We start from the raw sequence: 22,627 nt of genomic DNA, 5'->3' as shown, positions 1-22,627 counted from the left end.
CCCAGCAACACCAGTTTTCCCCGCCTAAAAGACTTATTATTTAAATCAAAACTTATGATTGTCTGTTACTGGTGACCTTACTCTACGGGAAGTTTTTTAATTTGAGCAAGACATTGTAAGAAGTAATTCAGCAAAATTACATTTTTTGCTATATTTCGATACAAATGAAGATTTCATCCTATTATTGCTTGACAGAGAGAATCTGCATTATTACCATAATATTCTCCCGGCTCTTGCAACACCTCTACATAAGAGATGGGAAATATACCCTTTTTTGTACTTAGTCGACCCTCATACCAATTCTGGTCCATTTTTCTGGTTAAAATGACTCTTTCACCCTGAAAATGAAGAAAATTGTAAGAAAGGTAAAAATAACAAAAGGCAGAAATATTAAATTCTAAAACTAGGAATTTGCAAAGTGATGTAAATTTGGTTATTAACTAAATAAAACATGGAAATGTTTTAAAAGGGATTACGGAGTTTTAAGTCTTATTCAATGAAATACATTTCAACACTTTATTCAAGAGTTTTCGGGTTAAAAACGTTAACTTGAATAATAATATTAATAATAAACATGAATTTAAAAAAGAAAGTACAAAGAATTTACATCATTAATTAAAAATAAAAACTTGGTAAAAGTTTAGATTTTTCAAAAAAAAAAATATTTTCTGATATCTATATTAACAATTAAAATCAGAAGCGTCACAACGGGGGAGGGGGCGAGGGGGAGTGGGTCCACTTCGGGTGCCACGCAAAGTGGAATTGCAAGTTTTAGAAGAATATGAAGCTAAAATGCATTTTTAGGTTTACAAATTTGAAAATTTTATGAGGGTGAAAACCCCTTAATCTCCCTCTTTCTCATCATGGAGTGAAAACTATACTCCGGATTAGGTTCATATTGTCAATACTTGGACTTAGTAGTGACTTCCTTTTATACCGTAAAACTGGACCCCATTATCTTTCCCTGTGTTTGAGATACGTTTGAAATAATGGTGGACCATCAATTTCATGAACCCCTTACTTTTTTGACCATTTCACGTCCTGCACATTTCATATAAAAAGCGTTCATAGTTTTTTTGTTTTGTCTTTTGTACATTAATGTACTTAAAATTTCGTTTTAACACGAATGTAGTTGTTTCTGCAAATTGTATGAATTTCATGGTTACATAGAGTAATATTTTTTTTTTTTTTTTTTTTTTTTGCGTTTAAAGGAAAGAGGGGGGGGGGGGAATGACACCACAAATTACTGCCCCGAGTGTCACCCATGCTAGGAACGGGGGTGAAGAAACTCGCACAATCATTTTGCTTAAACTTACCTTGAACAGTGACAATTCTTGGGGCGTCTGTGCTCTAAAATTGTACTTGACGATGGCTTCCCCTTCCATTGCCTTGCGAGGTTGTAGGTTAGCTTTTTCGTTCGGGATGATCTGTGCAAAAAAAAAAAAAAAAAATCCTTTCGTACTCTTGCCAATAAAAACTCACCGTACAAATTTTAACAGTTAATGCTGCAAAATATGTCCTAATATATTTAGCATGCGATGGTGAAACAGCGGTAACAAAAGCTTTTTTTGTGCAGCAGTTGACCAAAAAACTATTCATCCATTTATACATTTAAGTTTTATGTTCATCTTGAAGAGCTACTGTTTGAACTATTAGATACCCCAAGGTCTATCTTTACAGAATTTTCTATATTAAAAAAAAAAAGCGACATTTAACTATTTAAAAAATTAAAAATATATGAGTATTTTCAGGCTTTACTTCTTTCTTTTTGACAGACGTTATGTAAACATCTTTGACAGTCTAAGAACAAACAACTTGAGAAATGAGAAAAAAAAAATAATAAAAAAAACTTCGCTTTGCGGTTTAAAACAATGTAACACGGTAAAAGGCAATAATTTTGTAATGAAAATTACATACAAGTCTTTCAAGGATCTAGGAATTTTGTTCAATAAAGAAAACAAATAGAAAGAAAGATAGAAATAAAGACAAAGAAAACATCCAGCATTCATTTGCATTTTTACGTCTTGAATTCCAATTATGTTTCTCGCAATCAAAAATTGCGACAGGACCCTACTCGTTGAGTTTCTTGTTTCTACAAATTGAATGGAATTGAAATGACCAAGAAATATATTCACTCTTCATATGATCGGTGATTTTCTAGAATTGGCAATACGAAGTATATCAATTAAAAATAAATAAATAAATAATAATGAAGAAAAGAAATGGTGATTAGGATGTGGTAATGAGATTGATATTTTATGGCCCATATCCACCAGTACATTTATCATAAAAATTAATTATAGCGTATAACGTTATGTATTTTTATTTCTTATCAATCTTAAATGATGGGCAATAGAAATCTGGAAATTTTGTATTTAGATGAAATTTCGCTTTTTAAGCTCATCTATGTTGACGTTTTTCATGAAAAAAATAATTTTACACCCCCTCCTCTTTGTAAAAGTAAACTCTGCGTAAGTTAAGAGTTGAATGAACGCTAAAGATAAGAAAAACGTTTTCGCGGAATAAGTTTCAGCAATAACTGCATCGAGTCGGCGAAAAAGTAAAAAGGACAAGCTTTGCATTCTTTATTGCAACAATACTCTCCCCAGTTTTCAATTCAAATTAATTATAAGAGGCAGGGGCGTAGCTAAGAGAGGGGTTTGGGGACAAAACCCCTCCAAAACGTTAGTCTCAAAAAAAAAAAAAAAAGAGAGAGAGAGGGAGAGAAAGAAGAGAGAAGAGAAAGAAAAAAAGAAGAAAAAAAAAATCAAAACGACTTTTTTCTGAGTAACAAAGGTCAAAAATTCACTTTGCTAACCCCCCTCCCCCCCCCCAATGCCATTGAAAATCTGCTCCATGTGTGACCCTCAAGCATAAGCCCTCTGCTGCGACAATTTTTTGATAATTGAGTGAAATTTGACACTTTGCTTTAGAAATGAGATCGATTTGTTAAATCCACGTATATGCAGCCTTTCTTTGTCATAGATTCGGCAAATTGTTAAATATGTTTAATTTTATGAGCCGCGCAGTGGGAATATTGCATACAGTCGAATCTGTATAATTCAAATTTCACATTAAAGAAAACAATCGAGATAAAGAGGTTTTGAGATACGGGGGCTTTAAGAAATTTTTCATAGAAATTTGAAATATGATAGTGAAAATTTGAAATCGATACTAAAGACAATATGGGCTTTTGATTAAAATTCCTCTTTATTAGTTTTGTTAGGTATTTATTCTATTACTAGTGGTACCTGCACGGCTTTGCCCGTAATAGAAAAATTAAAAGGTCTTTTGGTTCGCCTGTATATTTAGAAAAAATGTATGGTGAATTTTCTCGCCAATTGGCTTGTACCCATGTTACGATTCCACGTTATGATAATTTCGTAATTTACTCGTCCATCTTATTATTTTTTTGTTCTTAAAATTGGAATAGAAAAAGAACCACATCGAATTTTCGAAAAATTGCTTAGAGGTGCACACCCCCATTCTACAAACTAACTTTGTGCCAAATTTCATGAAAATCGGCAGAACGGTCTAGGCGCTCTGCGCGTCACAGAGATCCAGACATCCTACAGACATCCCCCGGACAGAGAGACTTTCAGCTTTATTATTAGTAAAGATTACATTATTAAGTGCTTTATTGCGAGTTTAAGGAATCATTTTGACAGTAAAAGAAACTTTAAGCATATCTTTTTCAAGAAAAAGTCTTGTATTGCTTGAAAGTCAAACACCCAGTGTACAGGCGGAAATGGAAGTATCTATTAGCTTTCAGGGATATCAGCTTTTGTAGATGTGTGTTAGCCTCTTAAGCAGTCACACTGAAATGAACGGAACACGTTCATCAGATATTTGATTTCCCCCTGATTTGGATAGACTGGTTTCGACAAGATGTTGCTAGAAAATTTCACTTTAAATTAAATGAAGGGAAAAGAAAAAAAAGTTGAATTTTCCATAACATTAAAAGAAAAAAAATCTTATTTTTTGTTTTGTTTGACACAAGTATCGGAATTGGGGCACCCCATTCCAAAGTATGTAAGATTCACCTCCCTCTTATTTTTTTTAATACTAAAAAAATTTGTGTATATATAAGGTAGGTGCGGGTAATAAGGACTACCTAAGGGAGATTTGGAATAAAATGGAAAGAAAATGATCCGAATCAGCAAATTGCAAATTTAATTAAAGTATCATTCAATTACTACACCAAAATAACAAAAAACGGCCTTTCTTGCCAAAAACAATTATAAAATTAATTATTTAAATAAACCTTGCAATTGGGCCTTATTATACTACTGTAGGGTAATAAGGCCTAATATTTTAACACTCGTAAATAATCAAAATAAGCTATTAACATTGGTAATTGAGATCATTTGTAATATCCTTAAGCATTACTCATGCTGAAAATCTTTAAAATAACAAAAAAAAAAAAAAAAAAAAATTAATAGCCGTCAGGGCACTCAAAAATATCTTCGTCATCGGCTGTCAAACCAAAGCTTTGCTCATGATACCACCTGTTGCATTTTGAACAGGGCCTCATGTCAATCATTTTATCCTCCTCACAAGCGTGACAGTACCAACTAGCATCGTTTTTTTTTGTGTGTGTTTTTTTTATCGTCTTTCTTTGAGGGTTGACGTCATTTTTTGCTTTTTTCTCTTTTCTATATTCTTCAAACAGTTCTTTGGTGACTTTAATTCCTCGATAATTAATAGATTTTCTTCTTAAAATTGATGTTTTTTCAGTATTTTTCACTGGAGTACGCATAAGCTCCTGAACTGTTTTTTTTTTTTTTTTTTTTTTTTTTGAGCTAGTGGTACATTGTCCTCTTCATCGTCCGAACTAGAACCGTAAATCATGCCGTACGTCGTTCCAGGAGGTTTGTTTGGGGTACTATTAATTACTTCATCTTGTGCTGTCGATGTGGAAGGCCTTGGGGTTATTGGCGTGAGGGAGGTGCGAGGTTGCGAATTTTTTTCTTGAAATTTGTCAGCTTCGGGAGCTGGAATTTCTGTTAATACAGACGGAGCAAAAGCTGTTTCTGAATAGCCTGTGGATTCAATAGATACAAACCAGTGGCTTTAAAGCCGTTAGTAATGTTACTATGTGTCATGCATTTAGACCAGATATTTGAAAGAATAACATTAAACCGTGCCTTGGTGAGCTTTTTGTCTGGGTTTTGTTCCATAAATGATAAAACTTCTGCATCCCAGTGGTGTTCAAATGATCGATAGACGGCTTTATCAAGGGGTTGGAGTTTATGAGTGGTGTTCGATGGTAAACTGTATAATGATACATCGAGAAAATCGGCGACTTCAACGATTGTTAAGTCTAAGTGACAAGCCGCTCGATCAAATATTAAAAGGGACTTTCCTGCACTTTTAAATCTAGATAGGTGCTTTAGAAATTCTGTAAAAAGTTCATTAGCCATATGACCCTTTGTAGATTTTTCTACCAAAGAACCCGGTGGCAAATTGTCATATAATTCTGCCTTCAACCGTTTGCCTTTAAATATTATCATTGGTGGTATAGCAGCACCAAGTGCATTTACACATCCAGCTATTGTAACACTTTCGGCGTGTTCCGAAGACTGTAAATAAACTCTTTTAGTCCCCTTCTTTGCCAAAACAGTCTGCTGGTGGTGAATTGTGAGACGGCAACCTTTCTCATCTATGTTGTATATTCTTTCAGGATGACTTCTCAAGTCCAGATTATCATAAATTTCATTCAGTCTGTTAAAGTGATCATTAACGATAAATTTGTTAAGCTTTTGAGCTCTGGCCGGTTTCATAAATTGAGCTTTTCGTCTAGATATTTCCGGGTGTCTTTTCATAAATGCTTTAAGCCAATCTTTACCAGCAACTTTAGCAAGTTTATTAAAATTATGCTTTATGTTATTAAGCTCACAAAATTTATAAACCAAGCGTCGGAGAATACGTGGTGTCACAGGCAACCCTACTTCAGCAAACCTCAAAATTCTGATGACAAGATCAGCTTCCTGGTCATCAATGAGAATAGATTTTCTGCCAAGTGTTTTTTACAAACTTCCAATCTGGAAATGGTTTCTAATGGTTCTCCTGGGAACATTATACCTCACAGCTGCTTTATATGAGCTCAGCATACCTCTTCTTACTGCTTGGACAGCCGACACTAAGTCATTATCAGACCACAGTGCTCGTTTGGGGGGCATTGTGATGTAGGCATTAAAATAAGAATGAACCAAGTCGTAAACAGCCGCAATTACTAATAAACACTCATACCATGTTGAGAAAGGTTCAAAATAAGATGCACAGCTGAAAAACTACGTTACAAAAAAAGGAGTATAATAAGGCCTACGGTCAACTTTCGTAGGCCTTATTAGCCGCTGACGTCAAATTTAAAAAAATACAAAAATATACACTAATTCGATCATATTATTTCACTCAGACATGAAATATCGATAGAAGCATTCAAGACAGATAACTGTAGCGCAAAACTATGCATAAAAGTATGATATTACAAAAATTACTTACATTTCAATCTGACGATTTTTTATTATTCGTGTCTTACAAGCGTTCCTTGAAAATGAATCTGGGCTCGCTGGTCAAAACAACTGAGCATGGCGTTGCGACCAGTTTGAGGTGCCATCTGGGAGTGTAAACTATCTACGATAGCATTTTTGAGCGGCTACAACCATTTTAAATTATATTTTCGCTGTTTAGGCCTTATTACCCGACAGGCCTTAATACCCGCACCTACCTTATATATATATATATATATATATATATATATATATATATATATATATATATATATATATATATATATATATATATATATATATATATATATATATATAAAAGAAGTATCCCCCCCCCGAAAGTCGGGTCTAGCTACGCCTCTGATGGGAGGCGTTGTTTCTCTGACCAATGGCTTCTGAAAGAGGTTCAACGAAGACCCACCCACTTACGTGGGATGTTACTTCTTCAATGAGACATCTGCCTTAACCGCTCAAAATGGGGTTTATTTATAGAAAAAATAAATAAATAAATAAATAAAATATCGAGAAAAAACTTTCTTTTTTCCAACGCTTAATTTTTAATTAATTTTTAAACTGTTCGGTTTTGAAAATAAGGCGTGGTCTTTATGACATCACAAATGGTGTACTTTTGACGCATCTGTCTAACGCGTTTCCGCGTTACGATAATCAAGAAACGGATTAAATATTGCACTCTACGCTTCCTATCAACCATATAGATGCCAGTAATGTGAGTAAAGAAGCGAATTAAATGTTGTGCTCTGTGAATGGCATCAGTGAATGGCATTTCAACATTAGTGATGTCACAGGCAGAAGTGTAAACAATGAAAGTGCACCGATTAAAATATTTTTTTAAAAAAATATTAAGCTTAGTAAAATCATTTAAAAAAATAATCAGATTCTATGTTTTTAAGCATCCTCTTTCAGAAAAAAAATATACTTTTAAAATTTCGGAAACGACCCCATTGAAATGTTTTACCTCTTCGACTAATTTCTTAAATTTCAAGATGAGGTATTCAAGCTCTAAAGCTAATAACGCACTTGCCGATTCCGTTCTTCAACTTGCTTCTCCGTATCGCCCCTTCACGAAAATGGACACTTCTGAAACAAGGCGAAGCGAAGGGTCAACTCTTCGCGGTCAGGCTTTAGGGCAGATTCCTTTTCTATTGCGACCATCCAGGCTTCCGGACGTTAAGAAGCACCTTTGTATTTGTGCGTGTATATAAACTTAAGTGTCTTCATAAATCAGCGAATAATTTAATGCAAAATAATGAGGTACCAAATCTAGTGTCAGTTTGTAGAGATTGGTGTTATTTGGCTAGGTTCCCATCGAACTCAATGCTTAACATTGTCAGTATTTTTATCAAAGCTGTCATTCCTGTAATAGTTTGAGGGAAACTACGAAGCATAACTCTCTAAATTGCATTAAGGTTTTATTGATTTACATTATATTTTTGTTGTGTTTTTTCAGCGCTCTATTTGTTTATTTTTCTCCTGATTTCAGATCTCAAATAATAATAGTAAAAAATTAGTTTAAAGCGGCTATTCCAGGCATTTACCATTCTTAATTGGTGAAATAAACTGTCCTAATAATTTTCAAATAAATAACTACATAAATGAAACTAGTATGTTGTGGCCATCACGAAACTTTCTTCTATATTTTTCTTTTTTTTTTTTCTGATCCCTCCCCATGCTTGACGAGGAAGCAATATTCCCAACAAAAACAAAATTACACATGCAAAAAACTTGACGACCCCCCCCAATGTCTGAATTATTGCAAAAGCAAAGCAAAGAGCGAAAATTAAAAATTATTTTAAAAGCCTTGCTTGAACTAATTACACATATTTTATTTGTTAACAAACATAAGATGGCAACAGTTAAAAATTTTAAATCATTAAGATAATATTTCCGATCATTTCCATGCAATTTAAATCACGAGAAACACGCAGACGACAATCTATTACGATTTATCTTTCTTATTGTTGCATTAATAAAGCTATTTTTATTCGCAAAAAAAAAAAAAGAAAAAAAAATCAACAGCTCTTGGAGCAATTGGCGTCAAAATTGAACCAAAGCCTGTTTACATATGGATTCACATATATTCCAAATTTCAACCAGAACGTAGCATTACTTCTTGAGTAGGGCACTCAAAATGGAAAAAACGAACGGGCGATTGCGATACCCACTTTTTAGCTATTGACACCAAAATAGAATCAGCTTTTATACCCTTTAAGGGCTACTTGCCGATAAATTTTTCTTTCATTCCGTTCATTATTTCTTGAGATACAGCAGTCACAATTGACGAAAAAAAAACGTTCTATAGCTCAACCCCCGTTTGAGTTATTGACACCAAAATTGAATCAGCACCTGTTCCTGTTAATGGCAACATATGGACCAAATTTTTTGTTATTCCGCCAGTTACTTCCTGAGAAATTGCAAGCACGCGTAACTCAAAAAACGTCCCATTGCTCCACCCCCTTGCAGGAATTCGCGCCAAAAACCAATGGGCACAAGTTCACATAGGGGCACATATGTGTACCGAATTTCGTTCGATTTCATGCGGTAGTTTTTCCTGTAGAGCGGCCGCGAACGAAATGGACTCAGCACACCTCAAAACGTTCGAATCCTTCGAAATTCGAAAATTTGCACGAATCCAATACTTTCTTCTACATATTAGATATAGAAGAAAGTAAAAATGTATGAAATAAATATAAATGTTCATTAAAAAAAAAAACCATGAATTTTAAGATATACAAATCTACATTGTATCTTCCATAATAATTGCTGACGACCAAGTGAAAGCATTCACAACATTATCCTAACTCTATTTCAGAATATCGTAGCATTTATTAGTCGTAGAGTCAAAATTCTTTTTAAAACATGTCGCTGAACAACTTGGAAGATTCAATGAGAAATTGTACAATTTAATCTAGGAACATTCTAAAATAATTTCTTTTGTCTAGCTTTAACAACATATTTGTCCACAAATGACGTCAAGCCTATCGTTAATGAACTCTCCAGAAAAAGAGCAACGCTGTAAAGCTTCTTTCACTCCCAAGGCAGTGTCGAGGCAAGGAAAATGATTACACCCATTGTCTTCGCTTTGTTTTCCAATGGTGACTTTTTTTTTTGTTCTTTTAATTAAAACTATCCTTCTTATCATTTCTCCACATTATCAAGGGTAGTATACAATTTTGAAATAGCTATTTGCTAGGGTTATTGCTTTTGGCAATTTGTTCTTTATTGATTTTTTTTCATAGTCACATTTTGACCAAAATAGTTAACTTTTCATTTTAAGATACGAACTTTTTATGAAAGATCCCAGCAATCTCCAGTTCTCTGTTGTTTCGATGATCGATGTTTTAGCATTGTTTAAAAACTATACCTGTCAAATTTTTGCAGTGACAAACAAAACAAAACAAACAAAAAGAAAGAATTTTTCTTTTTTTTTGTAAATGCAGAGGAAACAGAAAAGCCCTTTGGAGGAAAAAAAAACCGAACATCCTTTTTACTTTCCTCTATATCTAATATATAGAAGAAAGTATTGGATTCGTGCAAATTTTCGAATTTCGAAAGATTTGAACGTTTTAAAGTGTGCCGAGTCCATTTCGACCATTTTTGGAAAATGTCTGTCTGTGTGTGTGTCTGTCCATGCGTGTGTCACGTATGTGTGTGACCAGTTTTTTTGTGGCCGCTCTACAGCAAAAACTACAGCATGAAATCGAACGAAATTTGGTACACGTATGTACCCCTATGTGAACTTGTGCCCATTGGTTTTTGGCGCGAATTCCTCCAAGGGGGTGGAGCAATGGGACATTTCTTGAGTTATGCGTGCCTGCCATTAATCAGAAAGTAACTGGCGGAATCAAACAAAATTTGGTCCATATCTTGTCCTTAACAGGAACAAGGAACAGGTGCTGATTTAACTTTGGTGTCAATAGCTCAAACGAGGGTTGAGCTATGGAACATTTTTTGGTCGTCAATTATGACTGATGTATCTCAAGAAATAATGAACGGAATCAAACAAAAATTTATGGACAAGTAGCCCTTAGAGAGGGGGGGGGGGGGGTAAAACCGGGACCTTAAGGTTTGCAGGCTTCCAGAAATCACAGTTTTTAGCATAAAGGAACAAAATTTTGCAAAAGTATGCACTACTTATCTTTTAATGCAAACACAGTTTCTAAAACATAAGTTTTCATATTTTTAATTTTTATTAATTCTTTTGTAAAAAAAAAGTCATTTTACCCGATTTTACCCCACTAGTGGGGTAAAACCGGGTAGACATGTTATTGCGATAGAAAAATAAAAATTTTGAAAGTTTCTACAAAATTCAAGTTTTATTTAGTGACATATGTCAACTATTATCATAACATAATAGAATACGCATAAAAGGTCACATATTGATGAGTTGTCAGTAAATTTAATTGTCTTTGCCTTTAATTTTTTACTATAATGTAAGGCCTATTGACACAGGTCGCAAGTAAATAGTTATCTTCCTCTTTGGACCCAGAGCAGCTTTCATGGACCCAACGACGACATTGGATGCATTGGATCCATCTCTCACCACCTTTGGAATCCGAGTAAAGTTCATTGCAGTAAATGCAGGCAGTATTGTTATCCTCTTCACTGGACTCAAACCTCATTTGCTCCTTCGGTTTTTCTTTCTTTCTTTTTTTTTTTTTGGACACTTATTTTCTGTCTGTTCATTTTTGGCATATTTATAATGTTGCTTTTTCTTTGGTTAGTTTATCTTTCCTTCAGTTTTTTTTTCTTCCGTCCATCTTTGGTCTTCTTTCCATCATTTTTTTTTCTTTTCTTCTAATGTTTGCTTGAAGATGAAACTTGTTTAATGTATCTAGGTTTATAACCTCATTGTAAAGTAATTTGGTCAAATAAAAGTTTTATTATTATTATTACATAATAGACTTACTACGTTTTAAAAATCAAAGGGGGCAAAACCGGGTAGTACCCGGTTTTGCCCCTCGGTTAGTACCCGGTTTCGACCCGCACCTACAGCTTTAATAAAGTATGCCGTCATATGACTATACAGAACGCTACAGACAATTACTTAGAATGATAATGAAGGTAATTAAATGTTGTACAAAAAGAGAGCTACATACATTTACTGTTGCAGAAACAGGAACGTAGTATAATTGATCTAATTTTGTTCAAAAATTTTAAGCAAAAACCTCTCAAACAGAATTTTCTTCACAGGAACGAAAGAAGCGAGTCGATTACGTTCTAATTTGATTGCCGCTGCTTCTTCATCAAGGTGGAAGGTAGTTAGTTCCTCTCTTGTCCACGCGATTGCACTGCTTACAGAGTCTAGAAGTGGGTGCCCGGTTTGCTCCCGACTTCCCGGTTTTACCCCACTTTCCCTATAAGAGCTGGTTCTATTTTGGTGTCAACAGCTGAAAAGGGGGGTGGCGCAATCGAACGTTCTTTTTTTCCCATTGTGAGTGCCATATCTCAATAAGTAATGCTCCGTTCTGGATGAAATTTGGAATAAATGTGAATCCACGTGTAAACAGCCGTTGGTTTAATTTTGGCGCCAATCGCTCAAAGAGGTGTTGATTTTTTTTTTTTTTTGCGAATAAAAATAGCTTTATTAATGCAACAACAAGAAAGATAAATCGTAATAGACTGTCTGCGTATTTCTCGTGATTTTAGTTGTATGGAAATGATCGGAAATATTATCTCAATGATTTTAAATTTTTAACTATTGCCATCTTATGTTTGTTAACAAATAAAATATTTGTAATTAGTTCAAGCAAGGCTTTTAAAATAACTTTCAATTTTCGCTCTTTACTTTGCTTCTGCGATAATTCAGACATTGGGATGGTCGTCAAGTTTTTGCAAGTCTAATTTTGTTTTTGTTGGGAATATTGTTTCGTCGTCAAGCATGAGGAGGAATCAGAATTATAAGAAAGATATAGAAGAAAGTTTCGTGATGGCCACACCATACTAGTTTATTATTGCAAGGTTTTTATTCATCAGTTATATCTAAGGTGAACAGAATTTTTTTTCTTGAAATGGAACGCTTTATTATTTTAGGGAACGATAGGCGTAGTATAATTTTTTTTTTGAAAAATAGCGGCTTGTGCTGATTACAAAGAATAGAAATAAACATATTAAAAAGAAGAATGGTACTTTAGATTTCACTACACAACACACATAATAATACATTACGTCAATAGCTATCATTAATTAAACTTAATCTCAGTATTTTGACTCTTATTGTTTTCTATTTCCGTCTGATCGACCAGGGCTGTCAGACGAAAGCTTTTGAAAATAGTCAAAACACTACACTACTTAAGAATAAAGAAAAAGGACTGACATGTATGAAATCTGCACCACTTTTCGGGGATTTTAAAAGTTTCGATTGTACAACTACACTTGAATACTTATAACCTATTCCCCGCATTTTTACTTACAAAGTTTTAAGGTGACATAATAATGAGGTCGTTTCCAATATTTTAAAGGTATTTTTTTCTGAAAGAACATGCTTAAAAACATAGGATCTAACCATTTTTTAAATAATTTGTTTAAGTTTAATATTTTTAAAAAATTACTTAAATCGGTGATCTTTCATTGTTTACATTCCTTCCCGACGACATCATAAATGATGAAATGCCATTCTGTGTCGCCATTCACAGAGCAAAATAATTAATTCGCATCTTTACTCACGTGTATTGGCAACGATATGGTTGATAGCAAGCGTAGAGCGCAATTTTAATTCGCTTCTTGATTATCATAACGTGGAAACACGGTACAAAAATGCGCCAAAAGGATCATTTGTGACGTCATCTAGATCACGCCTTGTTTGAAAAATCGGACGTTTTAAAAATTAATTAAAAAATAACTGTTGGGAAAATGAAAGAATTTTCTGGGTCCATGTTATTTCTTTGCTTATTGTATCAATTTCAGTGACTAAAAGTACTACTTTGACTGAAGGAAACAACCCCATTGCTAATTTTGATATTATTTTTATTTACCAAGTGTGACTATATTTTATCATTTGTGCTCAAGTTTCTTACACGTTTCTTTCTTTCTTTTATTTTTTTCCTGAATTTGTTAGAGTGTGTTGCTAACTTTTCGAAAACGGGACATTTCTGCGTCCTAATCCAATGATCTACCAGGACAACTTGACCTGTAAAACGGAATTGTCCCGTTGAAAACGGAGCATTCGTTCACATTTGTTATATCACGAATAGCCTCCAAACGCACCGCATTGAAAACTAAGGTTTTTCCTTCCTCGATTTTATGCAAGAAGATCAGGAAAAACTTTGTGTCTCATAGGATGAACGATGGATTTACTATTTAAGAACACAATAAAAAAAAAAGTATTTTTTCTGAGAACGAATATGTTTTCTTATTCGAGGTTTTTGCTTTCATACATTCAGCAATTCAGAAATTGCGTAAAAATTATGAACTTTTTCAAAATCCACTACTAACATTTGAAACCTAGAAATTTGAGCTTTAGTAACAACTGGATGGCGGGGGAAAATGTTGTACAGTAAAACCTGTAAAGTTGACCACCTTTGTAAGTTGACCACCTGTCTATGTTGACCGCTTTTGTCAGGAACGGAATTAGTTCTATCTTGTATAATGAAGGAAAACCTCTGTAACTTGAAAACCTTTCTATCTTGACCACCTGTCTATCTTGACCACTAATGTACCCCAAATTTGGTTTGGAGTATTGTAAAAAACCCTTTGTAAGTTGACCACTTAGTTTATTTTTTATAACTTAATTTAGCAAATTATTTTATTTTATTATTATTACTTTTTTAATAGCTTTCCAAGAATATTTTTGATGCCAAACCAGCATTTTACCAACTAAATAAAACAGCAGCATAACTAAACTTCTTTGTAAGTTTAACCATTTTGGAAAACTACTAAGAACCAGATTCTCCAAACTTGCTTTTCTTTTGTTGTTCTATTTGAGATTACCTTTTGTACTCTCTGTTCAATGAAAACATGTGTCAGTAGAAAAGTAAAAAGTATTTTTTTCCAGTTGCAATATTTTGTGGCAACACTGGAATTGTGCAGTGTAAAAGTTACTTGCATTGCAGTATTTCTGGTGCAAGGAATTAAGAAATAGGACATTTTCATTTTCAACTGCCTTTTAGAACTATGAGAGTCCAGCTTGTTGCTCTTTGTGTTATAGTTTTACATAAAATTGCTTCAAAAAGAAAGTTAGTTGAACTTGAGATTGGTTAAAAGTATGAAGTATTAAAATTAATTGAAAAAAGAGAAATCCAGAAAAAATTAGCTGACTCATATGGAATTTCCAAAACTAGTGTCTAATAAGTGCGCCAAACTTTAATAAGGAGTTATTTTGTTGAAAAGTAGATCATCAGGGTTATAAATGTATTAAATGTATATGAGAAAAAAAAAAAAGCGAAAAATTTGTTATTTTTGATTAGCTATGAATTTTTAGAAACTATTAATATCAAATAACTTTTAATAAACAATGTTTTTTTTTTTGGATCAATTTACTGAAATTTTAAATTTACATGACACATTATACATCATTCTGAGAAAGTAACCCCAAAAATAATTTGAATAACATTTTAAATTATTGTTTCAAAGTATTGTTAAACAATGAAAATGAGTTGAACGGAAAGAGTAAGTGTCAATTAGTCAAAAAATGAATACATGGTGCAAGAAATGACAAAAAAAAAAAATCATTACCCCCTTTATAAGTTGACCACCTGCCTAAGTTGACCACCAAAGTACTGCACCGCAAGTGGTCAACTTACACAGGTTTCACTGTATGTTGAAAACTTTTCACAACAGTCAAAAAACGAATCTGCTTAGCGCAATATACTAAACAGGCCACGTAGAGCAACACAACGTTTTACCATTCAATTACCTACTCATTTAATATTGTAAGGAAGCTCCGAAGCAGGTTTGCCACATCTAACGTTCTTCCATCAGTTATGAACACTTTCTTTACAAGTTCAATCCCAATTAGCGCATTTTCTGACCGTGCAAACGAACTAAGAACATAGGTGATTCATTCTATGGACTTTATTCATCGTTTTTCCATCGATTTATTTTTTTTGAAAACCTACATACAACGTTTTCCCCGACACCCATTCAATTGATTTACTCCAGCGTATTTTGCATTACAAATTGCAAAATACGCTGGAGTAGCCTGAATATAATGTTGAAACGCTTCAGTAAGCTTAAAGAAAACCCTCAAAACCTTAACTTACTAAAAGTGCACAATATTTTTCTCCGAAGAAGAAAGCAATGAAGAATCTAACATTATTTATGCTCTCTAACCGGTAGAAAGTACCTGCCGATGTCTTTGTCACCGTGAAGCGAATATTATAAATGTGAGTGGTACCTTGAAAAAAAAAATTATGTTTGACGAATAAGCTGATTAATCTGAAATGTTGCATAAACTTGGATGAAACACAGGATGATTCGCAGTACGTTAAGCGGTTCAAGTTTTTGAATGTCTCTATTAAGTGAGAGGTAAAATTAGTGATGTTATCCAAAAACTGTTGCTGAGACTGCGTCTTATTAGTGAAACCAATCAGTGTTCGCACCGTGTTGTAATGAATCAAATGAACGGATACAATGACCAATATTAATGTAGCAACAAGGCTGGGTATTCTCAATGCAAGTTAAATCGGAAACAACAATACACAAATCAAATAGATAGTTTTTTTGTCCGAAATTTGCATTTCTTGAGCAAAAGCCAAGCATGACTTTAATAAGAAAAGAAAAATCTATTTTAGGAGGTCATTAGGTTTATGACGATCTTTTGCTAAATGTTCACAATTATTTAAACTCTGTAAAACTAACTGCTGTGGAGCCATAATGCGCAGGGCCCGATTAGGATATCAAGGGGCCCTAGGACAAATACTTTTTTGGGGCCCCTTTATTCAAACTTTAGAACTTTAGCCATTGGCTTAAACAATTTCAGCCATAGGCTAAAGTAATTTCAGCCAGTTGGGAGCCCCTTAATATTGGGGGCCCTAAGCTACGGGCTAGTTGGCCTATTCAGGCCCTGATAGCTCGCGTTTTCATCAATCGCATTATTTATTGCACAAAAATCTCTTTCCATCCCATACGAAGCGAAGGACACACTTTTGCGTACCAAACAATCGTTGCTAATTATTATCTGACTTCTCAGTAGCAGTGTTGCCAGATGGTCAAATCCAGATTTTCCCAATTCCCTTCCAACTTTCCCCCCAAAAAGCGATGCTTTCTATCGAAATTCCCCAAATTCAAAAATTATTTTTCCACTAATATTTTCATAAAATGAGTCGACTTCCTCTGATATTTTTGTCTCTTGAAAATTTTTTTCCCCCAAATAGCCAAACGTTCTTATAAAATTCCCCAACTTTTTTTTTCTTCCCATTTTCGCTTTTTTTTTTGTCTTTTTTATCTCTATCTTTTTTTATTTTTACTAATAATAAAGCTGAAAGTTTCTCTGTCCGGATCTCTCTCTCTCTCTGTCAGGATCTCTGTGACGCGCATAGCACCTAGACCGTTTGACCGATTTTCATGAAATTTGGCAAAGAATTAGTTTGTAGCATGGGGGTGTGCGTGCACCTTTAAGCGATTTTTCGAAAATTCGATTTTGTTCTTTTTCTATTCCAATTTTACGAACATTTTCCCGAGCAAAATTATCATAAGATGAACGACTAAATTACCAAGTTATCATAATGCGGAACCGTGACGTGGGCAAACGAATTGGCGAGAAATTCAACATGCATTTTTTGTAAATATACAGGAGAACCAAAATACTTTTTAATTTTCTACTACGGGCAAAGCCGAGCGAATGCCACTAGTCATAAATACAAGCGCCTGACCCCCCCGAGAGATAAGAAATAACCAAATATTTTTTTTTCTACTCGCATTTACTTACTCTGCTTCTGTATGTACATTTAAACTATGATTTTTGACTACCAGATGTCAAGACTCGAATTTAAATACGAAACAAAATATTTTTTCCCCAGGTTTTCCCCAAGGAAAAAAATTTTCCCCAAAAAATTCCCCTCAAAACTCATTTCCCCAAAATTTCCCCAGAGAGCACCAGATTTCCCCAAAATGGGGAAATTTCCCCCAATCTGGCAACACTGCTCAGTAGTCTACAAATGGTGTACATAATTCTAGCAAACTAATAATTCAAGTAAAGCAGTCATTCCTGAAAAGCGCAACTTTTCCTATTTGATACTAAAATTTAATTTTTAGAAGAATCAAGTCAATCAATCCTGCGGGATCTTGCGTTATTGATTCCTCTCCATCCCGAAAACCCGCTGGACTGAATTCAGCTACGGATTAGAAATACTAATGTAAACTCACCAATGGGGTCGTTTCTAAAGTTTTAAAAGTATTTTTTTCAGAAAGAGCATGCTTAAAAACATAGGATCTGACCATTTTTTTAATAATTTGTTTATGTTTAATATTTTTAAAAAAATATTTAAATCGGAGCGCTTTTATTTTTTACGGCTTCTGCCGTGACACAACAAATGATGAAATGCCATTCACTGTTGCCATTCACAGTGCAAAATATTTAATTCGCATCTTTATTCACGTGTATTGGCAACGATGTGGTTGATAGCAAGCGTAGAGCGCAATATTTAATTCGCTTTTTGATTATCATAACGTGGAAACGTAGTAGAAAGATGCGGCAAAGTGCATCATTTGTGACGTCATCAAGACCACGCCTTTTTTGAAAAATTGGACGTTTTAAAAAGTTCATTAAAAAAAACTGTTGGGAAGATGAAAGTATTTTCTGGGTCCATGTTATTTCTTTTTTTTTGGTCATTCTATCCATTTCAATGACTAAAGTAGTACTTTTGACTGAAGGAAACCATCCCATTGAAAAATAAACTCTGTAAAACTCGTTTCACTGCAAGAGCAGTGTCGATGCAAGAAAAACAGCCACAGTTTTTGATTTTTGAGTTTTTTTTAAAGTAAAAAAAAAGAGTTATGTGAAAACAATGACATGCAAAATACATAATTACAAATTTTTGAAACTCATAAACAATACTTAGAAGCTAGGGAAAAATTAGATTTTTGAACTGAAAACACTTTTTCAAACATTAGCAGAGCTGTGATTTAAAAAGGTAGATAAAATCTATTTTGGTTTCAGCAGGTAATAATATTGCTTTGGAAATTAAAACTAAAATTTAAAAAGCTTCAAATTGCATAAGGTTAATAATGTCTTAGTAAAAAAATTGAGAGAATTTTGTCTTTAATATAGTTCGACCGCGAACAAATTACCCTTGTCGATCGTTTGAGAAAACGAGTCATTCCTCAAAATAGGAAGAGAAGGAAAAAAGAACGTGTGATATATTTTGGAGTTTAGCAACATTTCGGCGATATGAAAAAAATATATACTCCTAGTATATTTTCGTTATGTGATTATTTAGACCTGAAAGGTTTGCGTTTCAGTAGTAACTGCATTGAGTTGGCAAAAAAGTAAAAATGACAAACTTTGCATTCTTTATTGCAACCCTACACTAGCTAGTCTTCAATTCAAATTAATTATAGGAGGCGTTGTTTTCTCTGACCAATGGCTTCTGAATTTTACCTGTCCAATGAGACATCTGCCTTAACGGCACAAAATTGAAATGCTCCACCCATTTGGCTAATTTCTTAAATTTCAAAGTGTATTCAAATTCGAAAGCTCTAGTAACGAACTTGCCAGTTCCGTTCTTCAGCATTCCCTCTTTCACGAAAATAGACAATTCTGAAACAAGGCCGAGCGAAGAGTCAACTCTTCGTGGTCAGACTTTAGACAAAAACACTTCTAAAAAAAAAAAAAAAACTCAGATATTTTTGAAAGATTTTTGGGGGAAAGGGATGTTTTTTCCCTGCAAATATTTACCCCCATTCTAATAAAATAGACTATTTCAAAACTATAACTTCATTTTGCTATTCCCTAAAAATCTTATTGACAGTTACAAAAATCGGTAATTTAAAAAGCAGGATAATCAAACGGAGGTGTCGATGTTTTTGAAAAAAATCTTTCTTATATACTGCACTGCAAAAACAATTCATAAACGTTGCTAGAAAATAATAGGCAGCCGATGTAAGCAATTACTGTCGGTAACGTGTCTTGCAAAAAATACGAATGTTTTCCGATGAAAGTCAGTAACCTTTCTGAAATTCTTCTTGTAACTTTCTGAGTAATTGGTAAATTTCCCCTTGTTAAAACCAGTCATGTCTCGGGAACCTTCAAGAAAAATTGCGTAGGTTTTATTTAATTGATTAGAATCTTCCTGATTTACCAATAAAGCTCCAGAAGCATTAAAGCAGCTAAATCAGAATTGCAAGTAAGAATCAAACACACCCCTTGCTGCAATTCTTGCCTTGCAGTGCTGCAGCTATTCAGTGACTAATTCGCTTTCATTGGGAGCTTAGTCAATCTGTACCGGCCGCAACCGAGTTAAAGCCGATACACTCAATAAACACTCTCTGTCAATCTTTAAACTGGTAGCAAAAAAAGATTTTTCACAATAGAAAAAAGTCTGCATTCGTGCCTCTTTTAGCAATTCAGGAATTTTTTTGACAAAGATACTTGATTTTCTCAGGAAGTGGATGAAAACCTGTGGAATCCCGAAACGTTCCACAGAAATAACCAGTAACGTTTCGGAATTTTTTTACAGTGTGATGTAATTTGTTATAGTGACGATTTTTTGTTTGCATTTATAACACCAAAAATAGAAAATTTTTCTTAGATGGGAATACAAATTGAAGAAAAAATTGCCCCAAGTTCCAAAAAATTGCAAAAACAGAAGGTCATGTCTTCTGGCTATAAGATTGGAAGAACAGTAGAAGCAACGGAAAAGTTGGCAGGTGTGTCTTCGGGGAAGGTTTTAATATACTTTAGCGATTGATAACATTTTTGAAGTAAAAACAAATACAATGATGTGATTAGAAGCATATTTAATTATAAAACGACAAAGTAGGTTTCTTACCTCTACATATGCAACAGGAAATATTCCAACAAGGCCATGGTGCTCGCCTTCATACCAATTTTTGTCTACTTGTTTGTTGATGTACACGATGTCTCCTTTGTTTAAACTGAGTTCTCTGCGAAGAAAAAATATACATGTGTGCGCTTAAGATAAGCTTTCAAGGCCAAGTTTTAAAGTAAAAAAAAACTATTAAATCATTCCTTTTGAATATATTTTATAATTATTACTTCTTATATTTGGAATGCGGCCAAACCCCGATTTTACGTTTCTTAAGGGACTGTGTTGAAAAAACGTTAAATATGGGAAAACGTAAGATACGGGAAGTACGCAAAAAGCAAATAGAAAAACTAAAGCTAGTGAGGATGAAACTTTTAAAATGTATGATATCTATATTTTACGAAAAGAACCATTTTAGATCATTTTGACACATTTAGTTGCTCAGTTAGCGTTTTGGGTGAAAACAGTCCGTAACGTCCGTAATATAACCGGATGGAGCGGTAGTATTTCTGTGTAGGTAGATTTACTTTCAACAGCGTGGATTAGCTTTAAGAGAACACAAAAGAAAACGTATTGCTTATTTTCGATTTTTTTTAGTTCCGAGTGAAAACGTAAAATGCGGAAAATTCATAAACAACAAATTTTCGATCTAGGTTAAATTAACATTATTAGTATATGAAAAAACTGTGACCTTATAAAAAAAAACGTGAAATGCGGGAAAAACGTATATTCTGCGGACGTAAAATCTGGGTTTCGATGCAGAATACTTTAGGAGTTCTTCATCAGTTTATGCCAGTACATGAAATAATACTGGGGAAGTTGAAAATCGAGACATTGTGGATTAAAGTTACCTTACATGACTGTAAAGATTTAAAAAAAAAATCTTACCGAGTAGTCTTGGCAACAAATGGGTACAAAGCTCTTGCCATTGTTTTAGGAGGAGGACCTCGGTGGTGGCCGGTAGGCGCAAGCCTGTTGTAATTGCTGTCGAAAGGATTGTCATAACGGTTGAGAGGAATGGGGGACTTTTGGGATGGTCTAGAAGTGAAAACAAAGTTTGGTTAATAAAGGAGAAATACAATATTAGTACAATTTTTAATTTCAACACTACCAGCCATACATTTAAATTTAATAAATTTTACTTTCTGAGGTTCGCCATCAGCAGTGATTTTACCGCTAAATGTTTTGAAAAGCGCAGGGCTTTTGAACATTGAATAAAGCGGTTTTTTGTCACGCGAAAAACAGATATCTGCTAACATTTTGCCATTTTACTTGTCAAAACATTGCTCTTTCAGCTTCTCAGTCATATATATAGTAGTTAAAAATAAGCAAATATATCTTTTCAGCACCTTTGTAACATACATGGTTAATAAATTATTGATTGATTTTCAAAACTCGTTTACAAAAAAATTTGTGATGCAAAATACTACGGTTACATATTCAAGTAACATTTTAAAAATATAATAATAAACTGATACCATATAATGCTTGTAATTATAGCCACTCGTGTTTGTTTTTTTATTTAAATTTCCAAAGACACGACAAAACGTATAAAATGTGCCTGACGATCTTATAACATCTAATTTTGACTATCTAGAACAGATTGTATATAAAATTAAAAGACCGTAATCCGCACATACATACACACCTCTGTTGCTTCGCACATCATATGCAACAATTATATACAGTACAAACATAGTTAAATAGCATCAAATTGATCAAAAAGACGTTTCGAGTAGATACATAAATGAATGATTACTGTAAGTTGTATTCGCTGGTTGATCCCCAGTTTCGCCGACATTTCAAATTTCCTCTTCCCTTTACTATATCAAAAGATATGATTGAAAACCGTACTCGCTCACACCAGTAGCGGATTTACCGTGTCGCAGCTGTCGCAAATGCTCTAGACTAGGAATTCCGAATAGTAGCAACTGGCTACCAGAGTCACAAAAAAAAACGATAGCCACTTTTGACTTTTGGTGTGTGTGTAGCCCTTTTTAAAAAAATATATTCAGCGTAAAAAATAAGTAACCTTTTAGGAGTTAGCTCCAAATTACGTTACCAAGGTGATGTCAACTGACGCGCCGAGTATCTCAGGTTTGAAAGCGTATTATTGTAGCATGATATACAACACGATTTTTATGAAATAAAGAAACACATGGTCGCCACTTT

At 33.9% G+C, this 22,627-nt stretch overlaps 1 protein-coding gene across 3 annotated transcripts in view; it reads right to left on the bottom strand.

Moving 5' to 3' along the window:
* LOC129226623 (sorbin and SH3 domain-containing protein 1-like) overlaps positions 1–22,627 on the bottom strand; it is a 104,273-nt gene that overhangs the window by 17,571 nt on the left and 64,075 nt on the right. For all 3 annotated transcript variants that reach the window (XM_054861252.1, XM_054861253.1, XM_054861254.1), the window contains 4 exons: positions 21,344–21,493; positions 20,459–20,573; positions 1,317–1,427; positions 215–338 (listed from right to left, as the gene is read on the bottom strand). In XM_054861252.1, the coding sequence (XP_054717227.1) occupies positions 215–338; positions 1,317–1,427; positions 20,459–20,573; positions 21,344–21,493 (500 nt within the window). The remainder of the gene's footprint in view (positions 1–214; positions 339–1,316; positions 1,428–20,458; positions 20,574–21,343; positions 21,494–22,627) is intronic.

This window comes from Uloborus diversus, chromosome 7, assembly GCF_026930045.1.
Source record: "Uloborus diversus isolate 005 chromosome 7, Udiv.v.3.1, whole genome shotgun sequence".
Taxonomy (NCBI): Eukaryota; Metazoa; Arthropoda; class Arachnida; order Araneae; family Uloboridae; genus Uloborus; species Uloborus diversus.
This window is presented reverse-complemented; position numbering and strand designations above follow the sequence as displayed.